The following is a 23,958-nucleotide window of genomic DNA, read 5'->3' as shown; positions in this document are numbered from 1 at the left end:
ACCATATTAGCTAGGGTTCCTTGTGGTTGCCACACACATGGTACACAAAGTAAGCGTGTACCCCCCTGAGGATAAATGTAATTATACCCTCAGGTGTTACAAATTACAGCAATGGAATGAAATGTATCACGGAAAACTTTCTTTGTAATTAAAAAATCTTTGAAAATAAGTGTTTTAAGTATAAGATTAATCACTCAAATGCGTGTCCTGTAGCGCTAAATGCGCGTCTTGCTGTAAGATAATTCTGTGGAACTGTCGTAGTTATCGTTCTCTGTAAGCAAGGTTCTGCTAAAGTCAATGTACTTACCTCATGAAACACAAAAGTGAAATGCTTTGCGTATAGATATCTTAGTTATTACGCTTATTGCCGTGATGAGGAAAGTACTGTACAGTAACGTATTGTTATGCCACGAAAAAGGCTGTCTCATTGTTGCTATACCACAAAAGTTACTACTAAAACATGTTTTTCTTCCTAGAAGAATTCAGAAAACTGTGCAGATATAAAACAGATACACTGCAAAAGCAACATTGTAAATTGTCACTCATTAGTAGCGTCGTGATAAAAATCGTGTAGCTGTCACATAAACTAACCTCTGTGTCATCTGGTATCTCTCAGAAAGTACTTTAAATCCGGAATGTATTTTCAAGTAAACCAAAATATTGCATTAAAATCTCATGAGCAGTACCAGTACATGTTCTATGTATGCAAGCCTGATAGTCGTTACGTAATCGTGCAACTAGCAAGCAAGAACGTACAAATACAACACTGTGTCGTCTGTTCACTATAACAATGCATTCGTAATTTCTGTTTAAATAAGTTCTCATGGTTCTTGGCTGGATATTTAACTTCAAACATTGTTGCATGGTAACAGTTTCTAAAGCATACTAGTAACGTGAAGTGAAACGTTTTATGGCAAAGACAAAGTTAAAAGGCAGATTATCTGTTAATAAATGGTTTTACATGAGAAATGTGGTGTAAACCTTTACTCTTCCTAGTACGCAGAATTTCAACTTGAATGCAATTATCATGCGGTATTCGTCCGTAAAGAATACTGGAATTTTGCTCAAGGTTAGCGTCAATGTTATTTTTCTCTGAGCCAGCCGGCGCACGCGGCTGCCTGCGGTGTGAGTCATTGTCTGTTTCTTTGTTGGCGCGCGTCGTTACTGGGATTAGGAGGCCTAACTTCCACAAATTCGCCTTGCCGAGAGGGCCCAGCTCTGTTTAAAGCTCGCCAGTTCTGATGAAATTGACGTCTGTCGTTATGATCATATCGTCTGTCGTCATGTCGGTAGATTCCGTAGTTTCTTCCTTGTCCGTCACGTGGTGGAGAATTTCTCCCTGAATCGTAACTGTGCGCCGAACTGTTGCGTCTGAAGTTATTCTGCCTCCCTTGATAATATTTATTTTGGTTCCCGTATTGTCTGTTTCTCTGATTGTCTCTGTGATAGTCATTACTACGGAAATGCGATCTTTCTCTGTAACTGTTACTCTGCCAATGGTTGTCATATGGGTGGTGTCTGTTTTGGTCACGATTTGCGTTGTAAGAATAGCCTTGTCGTGTCAAGTTATTACTTCTTTCATCGCGGAATTGCGACGGATGTGACCTGTAATTGTTGTGTTCCTGGTTTCGCGTTCCGCGATTGTCAGTGTCAATTTCTAATTCTTGTAAAAGTCCCTGAAATGCTTCAATGTCGTCTTTGCAACGCCCTGCCAAAATAATATGTCGTAAATGTTCAGGTAATTTGATTAAGCAAATGCGGATGAGTTCTGAGGGGCTGTATGGGTTTGACAGGTACTGATTCTTGTGCAACATGTCTTCAAAATATTTCACAAGACTGGAGAATTCAGATTGTTCGAAATGTTTCATCATTATGATGCCATGTTTTACGCGGTCTTGTGTGGCTTGAGACCAATATGCTGAGAGGAAGGCATGGTAAAATTCTCCTTCACTGTGGCAATCGTGAATTACCGATCGCATTCTTACAGCTGGTTCATTCTCCAAGTAGCCACACATAAATTCTAATCTGTGCTCCAATGACCAGTTGGGAGGAAAACAATGAGAGAATTGATGGAGCCATGCTTGTGGATGAATGTCGTTGCCAGAATTCTTAAATGTTTTGAATTTACGTGTAGTAATGAACAGCTTATAGTCAAAATCATCATGTCGTCGAGTCGCATATCGGTCATTGTTAGGTCGTGTCGGCCGTTCCATCTCAAAATTCGGTGCACATTGCCAATTTCTTTCATAACTTCCGAAATGCCCTGTGTTATTATTTTGTGGCTGTTCCGTATTTCTGTGTCCCTCTTCCCGTATTGGGGCGCGAGTATCCTCTGAAATACGTAATTCTTGTATTAACTGTGTCAGCTGATCTTGTACTTCCCGGATTTCTCTTTGGTGTTGCGTATTAATCTGATTCTGATTTTGTTTGAATTTCCTAATTTGTTCGCACTCTTCAGTGTCAGTGAAGGCTACAGGTCTTGTGTCATTCAGATCATCATCTACCTTTGTAGATAAGTTAGTGACCTGATCCGAAAGTTCGGCTACTTTCTCCGATAGTGAACACATTTCCTCAGTGTGTTTTTCTGAACCAAGTTTCAGAATGTCCATTTGTGTTGAAATCGAATCTACTGTGTCCTTTAAGTTTTCCTGAGTTATTGCAAGTTGCGTAACCGAATCGGTAGATGCAACTGAGTCAATTTTAGCTTGCAAGGTGTTGTGATTTTCATGAAAAATAGTTTGCAGTTCTTTTATGGCTGCTTCATGATTCTGTAATGCATTTTCATGCCGCGAAAAAATAGGTTGGAAATGCTCACAAATTTGTGATTTTACGTCATTACAGACTTTTTGACATTTCGATTCAATGTTATGTAACTCACTAGTTAAATCTTCACGTGTTTGTTCAAGTGTGGTGTCTAACTTTTGAAGATTTTGTTCCATTGTGTCTAACTTTTTGAGATTTTGTTCCACTGTGTCTAACTGTTGCTGTGTTTGTCTCTGGTGTTGTTCCATTGTGTCTAACTTTTCAAGCTTTTGCTGTGTTTGTCTCTGATTTTGTTCAAGTGTTGTGTCTAACTTTTGTAGCTTTTGTCCCATTTGTTGCATTAACTGTAATAACAATGCACTGGTGTCTGAAACATGTTCCTCAGTGCTTTTCGGCAGTGAATTTGCACCGGCAACATTGACATTTTGACATGCAGAAAATGTGTCTTGACTTATTTGAGAAAACGGCGAGAACCCAAAACCTGAGTCTACAGTATTCGCAAAATTGTGTCCTGTCATTTCGGATTCCTGAGGCAAGCTGTTGCCGACCGATCGATCGATAATGCTTCCCTGTTCACTAATTGTTTCACTGTCTACACCATTGTTTGCCGCCCGCTCCATTTCCCTATGCACAATTATCAAATTACTACTTTGAACATCAGTTAATTCATTACTCGGTGGCGCTAACACACTGCTTTCATTTTCACTGTCATTTCTCAGTTTACTTTGGAGCCTAGTATTACGTTTTTCACACGCCATTATTGTCACAGTATTTCACACGACAACACAGAAAAACACAATTTGAAGATCAAAAATAAGAGAACACATTAAAATAGCACTGAAAATAATATCTAGTTAATGGCAGCTGCGAAATACTTGGTGCAAATCTACATGCATGCCACAACTGTTTTACTGTACAACAATGAAAGACTGCAACTACAAAGGAGATTCTCTCTACAGTTACGCGCTAGCAATAAACAAAATCTACACTAATTACACAAACTACAAGAAAAAATCAGAAGATTCCAGTGAGGTATCCTAGGCTAAGGGTCGACATATGAAACGTACCCTTTGAACAATAATACAGGACTGTGCTTAACCTGACACACAATACTTTGTTAGCGCAACGCAATCTGACTTTCAAAATTTCCTACTAAAGAATGGCCCTGACAAACATTAAACTATACCTTTCACAAATCACTAAATCACTTACCTCACAATAATCTTCGTTTCTCCCACTACTGCAATACAGCAAGCGCCACTACTGCCAGCTAAATAAAAGATTCAAACTACTAAAGGCACTAACTACTGATAGGGATAGTTAGCAAATGAAAGATATTAATAGAGAGCAAACAATGTATTTACCTTAATATCATCACATGCCATAATATATATATCAGTTCATGAAAAATTACAAAACTCCGCCATCTCTCTCCCCACATCCACCACTGCTGGCGGCTCACCTCCAACTGCGCAACGCTACGCGCTGTTCACAGCCAGCTGCCTAACACTACAATGCCGAGTATTACAACAATGCAAAGCAGCCACAGACTGCACACAGCACAGCCAGTGATTTTCATATTGAGCGCTACGTAACGGTGCCAATAAGAAAACATAAACAGCCTACTTACATAGAGAAAACATAAACAGCCTACTTACATAGAGAAAACATAAACAGCCTACTTACATAGAGAAAACATAAACAGCCTACTTACAGTACTTATACCTCCCAAGGAGATCACGAATGTAAAATTAGAGAGATTAGAGCGCCACAGAGGCTTTCAGACTGTCGTTCTTCCCGCGAACCATACGCGACTGGAACAGGAAAGGGAGGTAATGACAGTGGCACGTAAAGTGCCCTCCGCCACACACCATTGGGTGGCTTGCGGAGTATAAATGTAGATGTAGATGTAGATATAAAAACAAAGAATAAAAAATTATCTTGTTGGATGTTTTCCCTTTTTTTAACATTTGTACCATTTGTTAGGATAATATCTCAATACTTGTGTATGTATATTTCTTTGTGAAAGCAATTCTTGGAAATAATTCTTATTTGTTAGTGTAACAATGTTGAAATGAGTGTCTAGAAACAAAAACATTTTACTTGTACATGATATTTAGAAAATGTGTTAGGAATAGCTTTTACTTAATTACTACATTTATAAAAACATTATTTCTAAGAAAATCGATGTGAAAGACTCCTCACTTTAGATAACAAACTTCTTAAAAAACAAACTTCACACTTAAATAAAGAAAGAAAATAATTAAAAATTAATAACAGCATAAAAATATTCTTCACTTGTTATTTTTAAGAATAATGTGGAAGAATATAAACATATAAATTAGCAATACAAACTAGCATAGAACCATAATAACATGGCTGAACAGTAGGCAACAAAATGTAGATAAAGCAATAATTTTTGACTGACTTAGACAACGATTCAATCGTTGCCTAACTTCAGTGCAAAAATTAAGTTCGAAGGGTGGTGATATGTAAGGTGTCAGGTAAATCCAACACCTTCCATAAAACCCTGACATGATAAGTAAATCCATTAGTATGTCACATAGCTTTGAATAAATCGTGACATTAAATTAACCAAAGTAATACGAGTAACGAGTGAGAAAATGGAATACCACAGAGTAACACAAGAATGCTTAAATGCATGTCATACCTTCCCACCATGAGACAGACGCAGTTCCGAGTGGAGAAACGAGAACAGAAGCTGAGAGCAGAACCGTGTTAAGCTGGAAGGCCCTACGATAAGGGACGAACGGACACCCACGTCGCCAGCTAGCTGCTAGGACCACACCAGCTGCAGGTTTTAGCGTGAGACTTTTTCGCTTCTCTGTTACGTTGCAAACTTTAAAAACATTGCCCCCACCATAAAAAGTATAACGTTTCTCATTGGATAGACAGAATTTTTGTAGGCGGAGCTTAAGGTTAACATTGAGACCCTGATTGGTCAGATGAAAACACAGCCAGATAGTTTTTCTTAAACCAACTTCGGTAAATTATAGTAAGGAGAAGTTAGGAGAGAGTTGCTGAAGAGTTGCTTCGGAGATGGCGAGGTGAGCGGAGCTGTGCTGCCAGCCGCCCCCTGACGAACACCGCCAAGGTAGTGAATGCACGCGATGCCGCATTTTTGAGCGCATAAGGCTTCACTCAGAACTGCAGAAGTCTCATCTGTTACATCCCCTTTTTGCGTAATACTAGTGTCGATCGTCAATTAAAGCTCATGGTGTTCACATTTGCCACTTGAAGTAAAAATCTGAAACGCAATGATTTTTCTGTTATATAGTTATTGAGAACCACATCAGCCACTGTAATTTACGACAAGTTAGATAAGTAATTGAATATAATTGAGGGTCACTGTAGACCATTTTGATAGTTTTCTCTTTTGTGACACTTAATTTAAACCTAGATTATAGATGTGATATGGCATAGGTCATCCTTCGATCCATTGTAGAACTTGGAAACCCATTCAGGGAATATTCGTTCACATTTTTGTTGAACGCAGTTGGTTTTTAGCATCCTGTATTAAAACATTTCCTTTTATCAATAGTGCAATTTATAAACGATGTTTTGTGAGTAGAATAAAATTTCCAATGGTAAACTTAACTGCTTTTTCGACGTTATTTTACCAGCTAACTAAAAATAGGAAAGCCTTGAACCCCTTCCACTAAATTTAGTTAGTATTAAGATTCTTTTACAGGGAGTGCAGTGGAGCTGACGCTGACATCATTAAGTATTTGGTTATATCATCGCTAGTCTCACTGAACTCTTCTGAATTCTACATGTCATGTGTGGTCTGACGTCTCGTTACCAGCAACAGGTCCCAGGTGAAAACTAGTCAATTCCCTAAAAAACACGCTCAGAGCGTTGTTGCGCGAAAGTGGTAGGGAGACACGACATAGAACAACAGACACCATGCAGAATGTTTAGAAGTGTACCGCAAGTCATACAGAGTACCTATGTACTTACAGCCAATTTTGGAGGAATTTATAGATCAACAGCTGAAAGATAATTTATAGATCAACAGCTGAAAGATGGGATTATTGAAGAAAGTAATAGTGTATGGGGGGGGGGGGGGGGAGGAGGAGACAGAAATTAGTCTTCGTGCCAAAAAAATCGATAGACAGAACACGAAAATGTAGATTTTGTTTTGTTAACAGACATCTAAATGCGAAAACCATAACTTACGCCAACCATTTGTCAAACATAACAGAAACCTTGGGTCATTTATGGCAATGTAAATATTTTTCAGCGGTGGATTCGAAGAGTGGTTATCACCACATAGAGGTTGCACGGCAGGATCGACGCAAAACAACGTTTTCGGCACCATGGTGACACGACGAACTCAGAAGAATGCCATTCAGATTAAAAAATGCATCTGGAACGTTTCTGAAATTGTTGGACGGAGCACTCAGAGTTTTAAAACCACTGCAAAGCTTAGTGTATCTCAGTGATACGGAACAGCATATGCAGCGATTAATGGAAATATTCCGAAGGTTAAAAGCAGCGAAGTTGACACTGAGTACAGAAAAGTATTATTCTGTGGTGGAAGAGGTAGCATACTAAGGTCACATCATAAGTAAAGATGTGGTTAAGACAGGCCCAAAATTAATTTGCTGTACCAGATTTGCAATCGAGCCTAGGAATTGCGAAATATTACCGCAGGTTCGTAAATGGCTGGGGACAGAAGAGTGCCAGCGCGCTTTAAAGTTGCCAAAAAAAGTTTTAACATCGAGTCCGATATTGGTATTCTCAGATTTTGATGGAGTATTTGTTTTATCATGTGATGCATCAAACCATGCACCTGGCTCTTTGTTGCCACAAGAGGTAGAAGGCATAAAACATTTGGTAGCTTACGCTTCAAGACAACGAAAGTCTGCAGAAAAAAATCATTCCGCAATGGAGAAGGAGATGTTATGCCTTATTTATGGAATCACATGTTTCAAATGTTACCTGTACGGTAGAAAGTTTAGAGTAATAACAGATCGTGCGGCTTTAAAATGATTGCTGGGGTTAAAGGATCCTTCCGGTAGGCTGATGCGATGGGCAGTAAGACTAAATGAATTTGATTTCGAAGTCACGCACAAACCTGGAAAGAAACGGGTGGTTTATGTAGAAAAGTAGCAGTATTACATATTGGGGGTGTGAGCATTAAGGAATGCCAAAATGCCCAGAGAGCAGATGACGAATGTGATCAGTATTTTAAGCAGTCACAGTTTTGTGTACAGGAGGTGTTGCGTACAGAAACCAAGCTGGGACAGCAGGTAGTGGTACCAGCGAAGCTGAGGAATACAGTGCTACAAAAAGTTTATGGTCACATGTTAGCGGATCATCGAGATTGCAGATCTACCAACAGAAGAGTAACAGAAACGTATTGTTGGAGGAATAGGCATGCGGACGTAAACCAGTATTTGCAGAATTGCACACAGTGCGCACAGAGAGCGGATTTGTACCGAACAAGAGTACCGTTGCAAAGGTTACCTGCACCATTAGCACCATTCGAATGTCAGGGAATTGGTGTTTTAGGTCCATTCAGTAAAACACCTGCAGGGAATAAATATGTACTCACAACCATAGATCATTTTTCAAGATACGTGGACATGGTTGCGATGCCAAAACCAGCAGGTAGCAGCAATGGCACAACCACTTCTGAATAATTGGATACTGAAGTTTGGAGTGCCTGAAGCAATAATATCGGACCAGGGAACGAAGTTCATGTCAGATCTATTCAAGGAATTGTGTAAGTTTTAGAATTTCATCCACAAGCCAATGGAAGAACTGGAAGAGCTCATAGGATAATCAGGAAGATGCCTGAATACTAAGTTGACTCACATCATAGCAACTGATATGTCTACTTAAAGTACGTCATCTTCGCCTACAACTCACAATAGCATATGAATAAAGGATTATCGCCAAACGAAATAGTATATGGTCGTAAAATCCCGTCAGCATTCGACATAGTGAAAACGAAGAATGGGAAAACTGGAGAACTGGAGAGTCTGTTAAGGAATTTGACAAAGTGATTAGGGAAATTTGGAATAGAGTACGGGGGGCAAATACATGAGCACTGGAGAAACAGGAAGAAGCAGTGGGGCATACGGCAAGTGTGCCACAGTTTAAGGTTGGTCGGTGGGAGATGCTATCAACTTCTTACAAGCAGAAGGGAAAGACAAGTTTTTTTTGCAGAGTATCAGAAGCCATACCAAGTGGTAGAGACTACGTTGTCAGTAAACGTCAAGATTCAATTGCTGACGAGAACGACAACTGGGCATCGGAAAGGGAGAGTGAGGAGAAACGTATCGGAAGAAAAAGAAGAGGCAGTGAATGCAAAGGTAACGAGGAACCCGTATGGATTAAGGCCTAGGGGATAGTCATTTAATATTTTTTTGGTTATGTTCAGATGTAGTGTAATTAGTATGAGTAGCTGCAGAGCAAGAATGGATTTAAGGGGGAGTAAAGTAAAAGGTATTCCTGCCTGTAGATGAGGTGCCGAGAGGGCGAGATGATGCGGAACTACTGAACTTTGTCAGGGTGGAAGCATTACCGAACCAGCATACGGAAAAGGGGGTTATGTTCTCCAAGCAGGAAGACATAATGATTACCACTCATCGCTGGGGAATACACGTGGTATTCAATGCACGAGAGATGCGTAACGAAGTGAGAAGATTGGAAGAAGCATTCGACAAATCCCGTCAGGGAACGGCAATACACGGGATACTCAAAAGAAGTGCCGGCGTATGTGCGAGAGTACATGGAGCGTACCAGAAATTAAGGAGCGAGATGAGCCAGGAACTGGGGTTATTCCACATACGAGAAGGGAGAGGGCTCGGATCGACGCTGGAGGTCGGCTAATGAAAACAATATTTGGCACTGCTGACGAGGAAGAAGTTCAAAGGATGAACGACACCGTAGAAGAGATCAAGCAGTCGGCAAAAGGGAACAAGGCAGAGAGCGACAGGCATTCTACGCAGACTGCAGGTTTACAGAAAGACGTATTGAGTAACATTGTTGGTTGGTTGACTTTGGGCAGGAGACCAAACAGTGAGGTCACTTGTCCCATAGAATCAGGGAAGGATGTGGAAGGAAATCGGTTGTGCCCTTTTCAAAGCAACCATCCGGGCATTTGCCTGAAGCGATTTAGGGAAGTCACGGAAAACCTATATCAGGATGACCGGACGCGGGTTTGAACTGTCGTCCTCCAGAATGCGAGTTCCGTGTGCCAATCACTGCGCCACCTCGCTCGGCGTATTGAATAACACACGACTACCACGACAACTAACTGGAGAAGCAATGTGGTATGTCAGAGCTGCAGAAGAGACAATTAATCAGAATATCATGGAACTACAAACCGAAGTAGAAGTCTTACAAGGGGAGGCCGCCAATTATGAAATTCAGATTCAATTCATACTGCGCATAATAAAAGCTCATGGCCAAAGGTGTAATGTGGCAAAGCACCAGGATGCACTTCTCAGCCGTTGTCGAGAAAATCGACAGTTAAAAGAAACCGTTGCGGTGAAATACTCTCTACGATTAATAATTTTCTACAGCGTTGTGGCGCAGCGGTAAGCGCTCGGGTTCGTAATCCGAAGGTCGTCGGATCGAATCTCGCGCCATGCAACTTTTTTTTTATTATTAGTTTTTTGTAATTCAATATATATATATATATATATATATATATATATATATATATATATATATAAACTATTGATGAATTGCTTATGCATGTTGGTGAAGGCGGATCGCTCTCCAATTGTACCGCCTCCATTTTTCCCTTTTTTTTAACAGGGTGTACCAAAGCTCTCCCGTCCGCACTGATTTTCGACGATGTTATAAGTTGCGCTAGGGACCGCATCTACCTTCTTTCGAAGTTAGCACGCAACTACGCTGTTATGCGGCGGCTCGTTTCGGCCCATTCAACATCTGTCCTTCAAGTGTAACGAGCGAGTAACGGAGTTTATATTTCATACCTGCCACAGCAAATTTGTGTTCGTGGTGTCTCTATTCTAATTCGAACGTTTGACTTATGCTATACGTATTCGTTTCGGAATATCGTTTCTACGTCTTCCGTTAACTATACGTGGATAACATTATGAAGGTAATTAATAACATTTGTGAAATACAACTTTGTTTTGCGGAAAACATAATGATGTTCGAAGTCGCCAGTTTTTCCACGACAAACGACTTTCAACAACTTATTATATGCATAATTGTTGCAACTGATTGCCAGGAATTATATATATATATATATATATATATATATATATATATATATATATATATATTTGAATTACAAAAAACAAATACTAAGAAAAAAGGTTGCATGGCGCGAGATTCGATGCGACGACCTTCGGATTACGAACCCGAGCGCTTACCGCTGCGCCACGACGCTGTAGAAAATTATTAATCGTAGAGAGTATTTCACCGCAACGGTTTCTTTTAACTGTCGATTATCTCGACAACGGCTGAGAAGTGCATCTTGGTGCTTTGCCACATTACACCTTTGGCCATGAGCTTTTATTATGCGCAGTATGAATCGAATCTGAATTTCACAATTGGAGGCCTCCCCTTGTTAGACAGGGAAGTGGTAATGACAAAATGGTTGCAGTCTGTAGAAGATAGTATTTGGGATGCACAAGGGAAAGTAACAGAACTACAGGAGGCGACGTAACAGTCTGTAAGCGATCAGCTACGTGTAAACTTGTTGTCGCCAGAGTAGTATTTAGAGGCTCTAAGGAAAGTACAAAAGAAACTACTGCCGGAGTTCGGGTTTGTTTTAGAACCCGAGCTCAAAAGCTCACCTTTTTATTTAAATGTTGCCACCGTATCGGTGAGAACTGATCGAGCGAGGTTTAACCATCCGTTTCTATACCAGTAACAGGGAAACAGGAACATTACGAGTGTTACATCGTTCATCCATGTGCTGTCAGGTGGGGGATAAGGAATAAATTTGTAAGAGTAAACACACATCGTCTTTTATTAATTGCATAAGAAAAGGGAAGGTATGTAGAAATGGAGGAATCAAAGAAATGGAGGAAGCAAAGTTACAAAAATGCTACCGAGGGGAAATCAGAGTCGGTTCGAATGTGATAATAAATTACTAATGAGAGAAGGAGGTAAGACAAAACAATTAAGAAGTGATCGAGTCTGAATTATACTAATTGGCAGTAATGGCTCGTTGTTTCGAGCACGGGAAGCTTCCTCAGCAAAGAGGCTAGAGTTAAACGGGAGTGATTTTGTATTAAGTGGAACAGCGTGCGAAATAATGGGGCCACCTCCCATATGTCCGCGATTTCAAGGACAACTCGCCTGAGTATTCTGCAGGCTCGTTTGTATTGGCCAGCGGAGCCCAAAGAAATGCTACATACCGCAGATATAACCAGCTTAAATGAAACTCTAGAGCCTGAATTTATGCAGTGTTTAAACACGCTTCTGAACATTCTAGAGGGACGAGTCTTCCTGAAAACCTCACTGCAGCACGGATCGAGAAAAACAGAACCGAAAAGAGACAACATTGACTATGTCATACCAACTATTGCAGCAGCACTTATTCTGGTATGTAGAAGACAAAGCACAGGACTGAGTTCAGAGCCAGCCGTCGTTAAGATTCCAGTGGAGTGGATACCGCAAGCATAAAAGTAGCAGAAGACAGATGAACACACAGGGGGGGGTGGTGTTAAGGATAACTGATTTATTTTAACTTGTAAGTTTGAGATAGAGCGCTAGACGTTATTGTGCAAGAAGACCAGCAATGAAATAAGTTCCAGGGTGAAACTTCCCCCTAGCCCTGACCCTTAACTCAAACACCATGGAACTTCCATAATGAGATTCTCACTCTGCAGTGGATAGTGCCCTGATATGAAAGTTCCTGGCAGATTAAAACTGTGTGCCGGACCGAGACTCGAACTCGGTACCTTTGCCTTTCGCGGGCAAGTGCTCTACTATCTCTCTCTCTCTCTCTCTGTCTCTCTCTCTCTCTTTTTAGTTGGTCTCATATTGTTCCAAATTGTTCGTTGAATTTGTTCGGGGCGCACATCCGATGACACCCGTTCAGGTTCTTTGTTTATCCGTTCACTCAGTTTTTTATTACAGAGGGTAACTCCATCTGAGCTATTGAAGCACGACTCGCGACCCGTCCTCACAGCTTGAATTCTGCCAGTACCTCCTTTCCTACCTTCCAAAATTGACAGAAGCTCTTCTGCGAACCTTGCAGAACTAGCACTCCTGGAAGAAAGGATATTGCGGAGACATGGAAACGTCCCGAGTTCGAGTCTCGGTCCGGCACACAGTTTTAAGCTGCCAGGAAGTTTCATATCAGGGCACACTCCGCTGCAGAGTGAAAATATCATTATGGAAGTTCCATGGTGTTTCAGTTAAGGGTCAGGGCTAGGGGCCCTGTAGAAATGAGTAAGGTAAGTAATGCGGTTAAGGAAACCTATTGTCAGAATAATTATTAAGACCCGAAGGAGGACTGGTCGGCAGGATAATCTTCACTGGTGTCCAAAATTAAAGCTACAAAGTGCTATTTCCGCATCCTATGTCTAATTCACGATATAATCATACAAACTGTCAACAGATGTCGTTACTATCGTTTTCTACACGGAAAATGGCATTCCGATCAACGACGCCAGGGCACCCATCAACTGGGGTAGTGTCTGAAGGTAGCCACACAACCACAATCGCTGTGTACATAGTCACAGACGATGCAGTATGGCACAGACAAGACGCCTACAGACTCCCTGCTGTAGACGGTCATAGGAAGAATGGAAGCGGTAGAGTCGCATGTGGCCCGATGGCTTAATATGAATCGTTCTGTTTTGTTTCTCGGATGAGGCGACAGTTTATAGAGACCGAAACTGTATCCCGGAGACCAGGACAGGGCCGACCACGTGTGAAATCAGGAAGAGTGGACCGTTATTTGGCTGTATGGGCACGACGGTACCGCCTTAGTACTGCATTGCAACTGGCATCCGACCTCACAGCATCCCCATCCCCTGGATGTGGTTTAAGGCAAACGGTGCACAGAAGGCTTCAGCAGAGTGGCCTTTATTGTTGGAGACTGCTGTCTGTTTACCTGTCGCGTGTCTTAACAGAAGAGAACGTCTAGAGTGGAGCCATCAACATGACAGCTGGACAGTCGAAGGGTGGGTCAATGTCCTTTTCACAGATTAGTCTCGATTTGGTCTGGAGAGTGATTCTCGACGGATTTACATCTGGAGGGCACGTGGAACACTATTTCGGGACCCAAACATGGTCGAAAGAGATCGATATAGAGGAAGATTCCTAGTGGTGTGGGTAGGATATTGTTGACCACTCGAACACCTCTTCATCAAGTTGTATGGGTGAATCAGTGAGATTTAACAGCTGTCAGGTACCGTTAGGATACCTTGGGATCTCATGCGCGGTTGTTGCGAGGTGCTGTGGTCCCAGACTTCGTATTGATGGACGATAATGCTCGACGTCATAGAGCACGGGTGGTGCACTAGGGAGAGGGTTTGCAGCACCTCAGCATCCACCAGCCACTATCCAAGACTTGTGAGCAGCTCTGCAGGAAGATTGGCATTATTGCCTCAACATGAGACTGATTACATCATTCACTGCACGTCTTGTCGTTGGCAGTCCTGTATTGGTGCCAGAGGTGGTCACGCACCATATGGTCACACCCCATACTCAGCACCTTAACCAGTTGTCATAATGTGTGTGCAAATCCGTGAAGTTGGAAAAAAAACGAAGAAGATTTTTGTCTACCTTATGCACGTTGCAGTTGATTACGTTGTGTATTCTTTACATTGTTTCTACTTTACTGCCACATGTTCATACTGTTTTGTGGCAAAATAAACGCAACCTTGCAAAATTTCCGGTTGTTATTTTAGCTTTGGATACCTGAAGGACTGGGTGATGATAAAAAGGAGGGCAGTGTAGCATGTCAACAGTATTCGGTCAAAAAGTATGCCAGCATGGAAGTGAGTTACAACAGAGCCAGCCACGGCATGCAAGAGTACTATTACCCATGGCGAATCAGAACACGACCAACAGACATTGCGAAGCAGAGTCTTTTATTAGGTTAAAATTAACAGACGAGATCGAAATGATTTTAACTTAACCTAGCACCAGATAACTGGATTCCACAGGGAATGTTGTCTAGATATATGAAGTAGAGCCTGCTGCTCACATTATAGCAACAGCTGACACTGCAATACGTTACCGGAAGGTTGGAAGCCATTCGTCACTTGCCACCATGGATGTGTTTAGAGTACTTGCCTTAAGCCCTAAACAAACATAGTGCGTCCGACTACGGGACAGGGTAGAACGGGCTCCATCCTGTTTGTGAATGAAGTCGTTCAAATCAGTCCCCAACTGTGAAAAAGAAAGTTGTCAAGCATATCGAGATACATGCTTCCTGTAACAGTGTTCTTCGCAAAGAAAAATGGACCATACACCTTTTTCCGGGAAAATGCACGAAACACATTAAATTTTGGAAAGTCTCTCTCATGTTGCACAACTTCATGTAGTTGTTCCGTACCCCATATTCTCACATTATCGCTATTCACCTTTCCATTTACATGGAATGTTACCTCGTCACTAAACACTAAGCGTGGAAGAAAACTGTCATCCTCCATCTTGCCAAGAATGAAATTACACAACGCCATACATTGTTGTTTGTCACCTTCAAGAAGAGGTAGCAATAGAAAAATTTGGTGTGGTTTTTATGTGTAAACGTCGATGCAACACACGTTGGACGGTTATCGGGGGCGTGTCGAGCTGTCGATCTGCACGGTGAACGAATTTCTGCGGACTCCTTGTGAAACTATGGCGGCTGTGTTCGATGTCTGTGTCAGACACTTGGGAACGGTCCGGCGATTTGCCTCTACACTAACAACCTGTTTCTCGGAATTATTCATGCCGTCGCCTAATACTCTGCGCTGTAGGAAGGTCTATACCATACCTAGTACGAAAGGCACGCTGAACGGTTATTACAGACCCGAACTGCGCAAAACGTAGAACATAAAGCGCTCTCTGTTGTCCCGACATCATTTTTACTAGTACTGAAATGGGCGCACACTGCTGCTACCTAGCGGAAACATGTGAAACTCGAGAGTTTGCTCTTTCCAACAGTACACTGTTCACACACATATCTCAAATAACATTCCAGTCATGATTTTTTTATCGGGTAATTCTTTTAGATACATTCTGTATTATGAGATGGAGTTTGACACCTGAAGCCTCTTTGTATCAAATCATTCAATTTTTTCCAGAGAAATAACCTTTCACGGCATTGTCATTACTTACTGTTACTTCATCATCACTATGAATGACGTTATCTTCATTATATTCCTCTTCCTGTTCCATTATATCACTGCTTCCCTATTCTTCGCTATCTGAGGGCAAGAATTTGTCATCATTCAGGTCAAAAATACTTTCATTATCGACATCAGCATCATCCCACATCTTCAAAATGGTTCAAATGGCTCTTAGCACTATGGGACTTAACATCTGAGGTCATCAGTCCCCTAGAACTTAGAACTACTTAAACCAAACTAACCTAAGGATATCACACACATCCATGCCCGAGGCAGGATCGAACCTGCGACCATAGCGGTGGCGCGGTTCCAGATTGAAGCGCCTAGAACCGCTCGGCCACAACGGCCGGCCCATATCTTCAGCCCGAACAAGTTTTTCATGAACCCCACACAAAAAATTAATCCTAATATAAATTCTAACTTATCAGACAATAGTTTTCCCTACAGTTCCCATAATTTAAATAACTTATGACTTACTTGCATCATAAGAAACACATTTCTTTCTTTTTATGAATAGTACCACACATGTACGAAAAACTGTAAGAGTTGAAAACAAATACTGTGCATACCTAACAAAGACACCGATCATCTGCTTCCCTCACATCAACAATGCCTCAACAATACTTTCTGAAACTCAAAATGCTTCGAGTGAGATGTCAGGGATCATGAGCGTTGCAGAATCAGTAAGTAATGAAGAGTAAGAAGTGTAAGTGGTATGGGGTCTCAAAGACAGCGGAGGATTAAAATTTTTTTGACATTTCTGTTCCACTCTCTCAGCGGTGTGCTGACCACATGCCCCACCATATCCGCATCCAGCGATGACTGTGGGAGGAGGATGACACGGCGGCCGGTCGGTAACGTTGGGCCTTCGTGGCCTGTTCGGACGGAGTTAAGTTTTTAGTTTTAGTTCCACTCTCTCGCCAATCAAACAAACATATGATGATCCATACCATCCTCTTCCTATTAATAGTATTTACCAAACGGGATAACGATGCCATACTTTGAAACTCGCGTTTGATTCCCTCCGTTGATTCCATGCGATTTTTTATAGCCATCCTCAGCAGTGCTCCTCCTAGGTCCTCATACTTCAGTACATGAGGTCTGGCGGGTCTTGGTTTACTAGTGGTTGTTCCTTAATGTTTGCGCTTCACAGTCACATCATCAACAGTCGACTTGGGCCGCTAAACAAGGAATGAAATGTCCCTGTTGGATTTGTTACTCAGATGACATTCAGTGACTAGTCCAAGTTCGACGTCATTGACATCACGTGGCCGAACTTTTTTTGCTGTTACTGCTTCTCTAGTGACAACATAATACTACCCGCCTCCATGTACACTCTAAGATAAAAAATCGACGCACCACGAAGGAAGTATCGGAATGGGACAGACATTGATACATGTGATCTACACGTACAGGCAAACAAACGATTGCAAGATGAAATCAGCTACATTTCGATGAGTGTCATTCTCATCATCTTCTGGCGAAGAAGTACACTTCGCCAGAAGATGATGAGAATGACACTCATCGAAACGTCGCGGGTTTTCGACGCAGCTACCCGGATGGAAGCCCGAGAAGATTTCATCATCGGTATACACCGGAGAAGCCTACATTAATAAATGACTACAATTTGAGAAAAATTACACGATTTATTTGAGAGGAAAAGCTTCCTATACTGAGAAAATCAATAACGCGTTAGAATTATGTATTAATACCTCCAGCTGCTGACGGGCGTTGATATATATCAATGGGGCCAGGTGAAAATGGGTGCCCCGACCAGGACTCGAACCCGGGATCTCCTTTTTACAGGGCAGACGCTCTATACACGGGAGCCACCGAGGGCACAGTGGATAGTGCGACTGCAGGGGCTATCTCGTGCACGACTCCCGCGAGACCCACATTCTCACCTTGTATGTGCACACACCACAATCGTAGTGTCCCTACCCAACACACTCATAATTCGTGGAAGACACTCTTAACAAATCCCGTAAGAGTTCGGGGAATATGTGTGCATCCGCACAAAAGAGGAAGGTCATGGCCGATATTGCCAGAACTATATACTTATATGGATATGGTGTCTGTTTTTTCGGACATGGCCGATAGAACAGACACCATATCCATATAAGTATACAATAACACGTTGGTTCACCTTTGGCCGTTATGCAAGCAGTAATTCTCTTTGGCATTGATTCATAGAGTTGGTTGTGGGAGGTCTTTCTGAGAAATATCGTGCCACATTCTGTCCAGCTGGCGCGTTTTTTTTTTTTTTTTTTTTTTTTTTTTTTTTGGTCATCAGTCTACTGACTGGTTTGATGCGGCCCGCCACGAATTCCTTTCCTGTGCTAACCTCTTCATCTCAGAGAAGCACTTGCAACCTACGTCCTCAATTATTTGCTTGACGTATTCCAATCTCTGTCTTCCTCTACAGTTTTTGCCCTCTACAGCTCCCTCTAGTACCATGGAAGTCATTCCCTCATGTCTTAGCAGATGTCCTATCATCCTGTCCCTTCTCCTTATCAGTGTTTTCCACATATTCCTTTCCTCTCCGATTCTGCGTAGAACTTCTTCATTCCTTACCTTATCAGTCCACCTAATTTTCAACATTCGTCTATAGCACCACATCTCAAATGCTTCGATTCTCTTCTGTTCCGGTTTTCCCACAGTCCATGTTTCACTACCATACAATGCTGTACTCCAGACGTACATCCTCAGAAATTTCTTCCTCAAATTAAGGCCGGTATTTGATATTAGTAGACTTCTCTTGGCCAGAAATACCTTTTTTGCCATAGCGAGTCTGCTTTTGATGTCCTCCTTGCTCCGTCCGTCGTTGGTTATTTTACTGCCTAGGTAGCAGAATTCTTTAACTTCATTGACTTCGTGACCATCATTCCTGATGTTAAGTTACTCGCTGTTCTCATTTCTACTACTTCTCATTACCTTCGCCTTTCTCCGATTTACTCTCAAACCATACTGTGTACTCATTAGACTGTTCATTCCGTTCAGCAGATCATTTAATTCTTCTTCACTTTCACTCAGGATAGCAATGTCATCAGCGAATCGTATCATTGATATCCTTTCACCTTGTATTTTAATTCCACTCCTGAACCTTTCTTTTATTTCCATCATTGCTTCCTCGATGTACAGATTGAAGAGTAGGGGCGAAAGGCTACAGCCTTGTCTTACACCCTTCTTAATACGAGCACTTCGTTCTTGATCGTCCACTCTTATTATTCCCTCTTGGTTGTTGTACATATTATATATGACCCGTCTCTCCCTGGCGCGTTACATCGTCAAAATCCCGAGCAGGTTGGAGAACCCTGCCAATAATGCTGGAAACGTTCTGAATTACGGAGAGATCCGGCGACTTTGCTCGCCAAGGTAGGGTTTGACATGCGCGAAGACAAGTACAGAAGTAGAAGAAGTAGTAGAAGCTCTCGCCATTTGCGGGCGGGCATTATCTTCCTGAGATGTAAAACCAGTTTGACTTTCCGTGAAGGGCAATTAAATGTGACGTAGAAATGTCCTGGAGTCCCATTGACTGGAGTCATTCTCCAAATGGGGACACACAATGAGGTCCATTTGAAACTGTCAACCATTCAATATCTAACGTGGTTCACTCCCCATACCCTACCAGGCCTGTAACAGCACTAATGCACACTGGAGGCCATTACGTCCGTTACAGAGAACTGCAGCTCTAATGATTTACAAACCGCCGATGTTCTGTACGTGGACGAAGTTACGTTGACATCTTTGTTGTTTTGTTAGGTGATGCAAACTCTAAGTTCGGTACATCACATCGGCCTGGAATCTTACTGACTGGAGTAGAACTGCCTTCAGTGATGAGTCAGACATCGAAATGAGCCCCGATGTCACCGAAGACGTGTCTGGGGACGCTCCTACAGAGGTAGATAACCAACCTGATTGTTGCCCGCCAGCCGGCCGCTGTGGCCGAGCGGATCTAGGCGCTTCAGTCCGGAACCGCGCTGCTGCTACGTTCGCAGGTTCGAATCCTGCCTCGGGCATGGATGTGTGTGCTGTCTTTAGGTTAGTTAGGTTTAAGTAGTTCTAAGTGTAGGGGACTGACGACCTCAGATGTTAAGTCCCATAGTGCTCAGAGCCATTTGCACCATTTTGTTGCCCGCCATACGGCGCGACAGTCAGGAGTGTTCGTCTGGGATGCCATTTTATTTCATGGCAGGACCTATTTGGTTGTCTTCTCTGTCAGGGGACTGGGTGTTTGTGTTGTCCTCATCAATTCATCATCATTGTTCGTGACAGTGGCTACATTGGACTGTGTAAAAAATTATACTTTGTAAAAATTGGGACTTTGTACGGGCGCTGATGACCGCGCAAATAAACATCATCAACATCATAATCTTCTTTGGTTGTCATCCGCGGCACCGTTACAGCACAGCGGCACGTGACGATGTTCTACCGCCCCCCCCCCCCCCCCCCCCAGCCCATTTTTCTTACGCTTCGTGGCAAGCCATCCACGACTTAGATTTCAGCAAGATAATGCCCACCCGCACACGACCAAAGTTCCTGTTGCTGTCTTCGTGTTTGCGAACCCTATCTTGGCCAGCGAGGTAGACGGTTCTCTCCCCAACTGAGAATATTTGGAGCATTAAGTGCAGGGCTCTCCAACCAGCACGGGAGTTTGACGACCTAACGAACCAGTTGGACTGAATTTGACTCGATATCGCTCAGAAAGACATTCAACAACTCTAATGAGCAATTCCCAGTCGAACAGCTGCTTGCATAAGGGCCAGAGGTGGACCAACGTGCTATTAACTTGCTCAGTCGGTGAAATTAGTTCTCTTGAATAAATCATGCAACTTTTATGAACATGTAACCATTTGTTCGTCTGTACACGAACATCACATCTATCGATTCCCGTCCGATTTGCTTTGTGATGTATCGTTTTCTTTGCCTTAGACCATATACTGTTGGACCCGCCGCCTCTCGTGACATTTAACGGTCAGTTCCGCATCTGGTTGCTGTTGATCACTTGCTGTATGTTAGTGTCACTGCTCGTCGGTTATAATCAGAGGTAATCTCGTTTCTGATGGTAGCTGCTGAACAATAACAGTTGGAGTTATTTCGTAGCTACACTACTGGCCATTAAAATTGCTACACCAAAGAGATGACGCGCTACAGACGCGAACTTTAACCGAGAGGAAGAAGATGCTGTGATCTGCAAATGATTAGCTTTTCAGAGCATTCACACAAGGTTGGCGCCGGTGGCGACACCTGCAACGTGCTGACATGAGGAAAGTTTCCAACCGATTTCTCATACACAAACAGCAGTTGACCGGCGTTGCCTGGTGAAACGTTGTTGTGATGCCTGGTGTAAGGAGGAGAAATGCGTATCAGCACGTTTCCGACTTTGATGAAGGTCGGATTGTCGCCTATCGCGATTGCGATTTATCGTATCGCGACATTGCTGCTCGCGTTGGTCGAGATCCAATGACCGTTAGCAGAATATGGAATCCGTGGGTTCAGGAGGATAATACGAAGCGTCGTGCTGAATCCCAACGGCCTCGTATCACTAGCAGTCGAGATGACAGGCATCTTAACCGCATGGCTGTAACGGATCATGCAGCCACGTCTCGATCCCTGAGTCAACAGATGGGGACGTTTGCAAGACAACAACCATCTGCACGAACAGTTCGAAGACGTTTGCAGCAGCATGGACTATCACCTCGGAAACTATGGCTGCGGTTACCCCTGACGCTGCATCACAGACAGGAGCGCCTGAGATGGTGTACTCAACGACGAAACTGTGCGGCTGATCTCGGAAGAGGTTCGAGTCCTCCCTCGGGCATGGGTGTGTGTGTTTGTCCTTACGATAATTTAGGTTAAGTAGTGTGTAAGCTTAGGAACAGATGACCTTAGCAGTTAAGTCCCATAAGATTTCACACAAATTTGAACATTTTTTTCAACGACGAACCTGGGTGCACGAATGGCAAACCGTCATTTTTTCGGATGAATCCAGGTTCTGATTACAGCATCATGATGGTCGCATCCGTGTTTGGCGACATCGCGGTGAACGCACATTGGAAGCGTGTATTCGTCATCGCCATACTGGCGTATCACCCGGCGTGATGATATGGGGTGCCATTGGTTACACGTCTCGGTCACCTCATGTCCGCATTGACGGCACTTTGAACAGTGGACGTTACATTTCAGATGTGTTACGACCAGTGGCTCTACCCTTCATTCGATCCCTGGGAAACCCTACATTTCAGCAGGATAATGCACGACCGCGTGTTGGAGGTCCTGTACGGGCCTTTCTGGATACAGAAAATGTTCGACTGCTGCCGTGGCCAGCACATTCTCCAGATCTCTCACCAATTGAAAACACCTGGTCAATGGTGGCCGAGCAACTGGCTCGTCACAATACGCCAGTCACTACTCTTGATGAACTGTGGTATTGTGTTGAAGCTGCATGGGGAGCTGTATCTGTACACGCCATCCAAGCTCTGTTTGACTCAATGGCCAAGCCTACCAAGGCCGTTATTACGGCCAGAGGTGGTTGTTCTGGGTACTTATTTCTCAGGATCTATGCATCCAAATTGCGTGTAAATGTAATCGCATGTCAGTTATAGTATAATATATTTGTGCAATGAATACTCGTTTATCATCTGCCTTTCTTCTTGGTGTAGCAATTTTAACGGCCAGTAGTGTATTTACACCTTGGCTGTTACCAGCCGCCGGTCGGAGTGGCCGTGCCGTTCTAGGCGCTACAGTCTGGAGCCGCGCGACCGCTACAGTCGCAGGTTCGAATCCTGCCTCGGGCATGGATGTGTGTGATGTCCTTAGGTTGGTTAGGTTTAATTAGTTCTAAGTTCTAGGCGACTGATGACCTCAGAAGTTAAGTCGCATAGTGCTCAGAGCCATTTGAAGCATTTTTTGCTACCAGCCTACACCAGACTCCTTCGTTTTGATGACGTGGCGGAGGGTTGTTCAGTTTGCTTCATTGTGGCCACGCTGAGGCTACCCTGTGGTATATTTTACCTCTTTGGGAGGAACAGAGGTGCAACGGTGCACTCGCCCGCCACGCCACGGAGTGTGCGGCAGAGCGCGTCTCGGCAGATTGGGCAGCAGCTTTGGCGTGCCGCAGGAGGCGTCGACCCGCCGCCCCGGACACGCCCCTCGCCGCTCGCCTCACGCCTCACGCCTCACGCCTCGCGCCGGGGTCGGGTCACGCGGCCACAAATCCTCGTCGAGTGGCGCCGGCGCCAGACTCCAGACCGCAGCCTGTTGTCGCCTCGCCTCTCATCGCCTCGCCTCGTTCACAGCCGGCGGTCAGGCGAGACGCCGTAAAAACGCAGGCCAGACAAAGCACGCCGGGCCACGCCGCCTGTTCACAGGGCGTCACCTAGCCAGCAGGAGGGCAACTAGCTGCCACGGCATCTGCAGCTAGATCCTCTCGATTTCGGTTTCTCACTTACCAGGAGAACACCTCGTGTACCATAGCCTGATTTCCCAGAAGCTTTGCTCAAGTGTCAAAATAAGCGAACACGTGTCTCGGCTTATCCGTAGGTACTCGACCGTTTCTGCGAAATCTACCGCCGAAGCTTAAAAGCCACTTTATATACCTTTTAGCGAGTAAGAAATTCATCCAAACCAGTATCTGATTGACTAAGGTCGCGGCTTCATTCTTCTACACCCGTGTTCGAAACATGATTATTATTTTATTGTTAATTTTTACTTTTCATTTATCTGCCGATGTCCACAGAAAATTACTTCACGAATGTTTTCCAATGTACACTGAAATAACGCTATCCTTATTCGTCTACTAACTGCATGGTGAATGAATTAAAAAAAAAGGACAATAAGTGAACGGAAAAGTTATTTGAAATAGTTTTCGGTGAAATTTTTGTAG

At 43.2% G+C, this 23,958-nt stretch overlaps 1 protein-coding gene across 1 annotated transcript in view; it reads left to right on the top strand.

Moving 5' to 3' along the window:
- LOC124606570 (transcriptional regulatory protein AlgP-like) overlaps positions 1–23,455 on the top strand; it is a 101,360-nt gene extending 77,905 nt beyond the window's left edge. Inside the window, exon 2 of the mRNA XM_047138555.1 lies at positions 23,194–23,455. Coding sequence (XP_046994511.1) covers positions 23,194–23,455 — 262 coding nt within the window. The remainder of the gene's footprint in view (positions 1–23,193) is intronic.
- The last annotated feature ends 503 nt before the right edge of the window (positions 23,456–23,958 follow it).

This window comes from Schistocerca americana, chromosome 3 (assembly GCF_021461395.2).
Source record: "Schistocerca americana isolate TAMUIC-IGC-003095 chromosome 3, iqSchAmer2.1, whole genome shotgun sequence".
Lineage (NCBI taxonomy): Eukaryota > Metazoa > Arthropoda > Insecta > Orthoptera > Acrididae > Schistocerca > Schistocerca americana.
The sequence above is the reverse complement of the archived record's forward strand: the minus strand, read 5'-3'. Positions and strand labels throughout refer to the sequence as shown.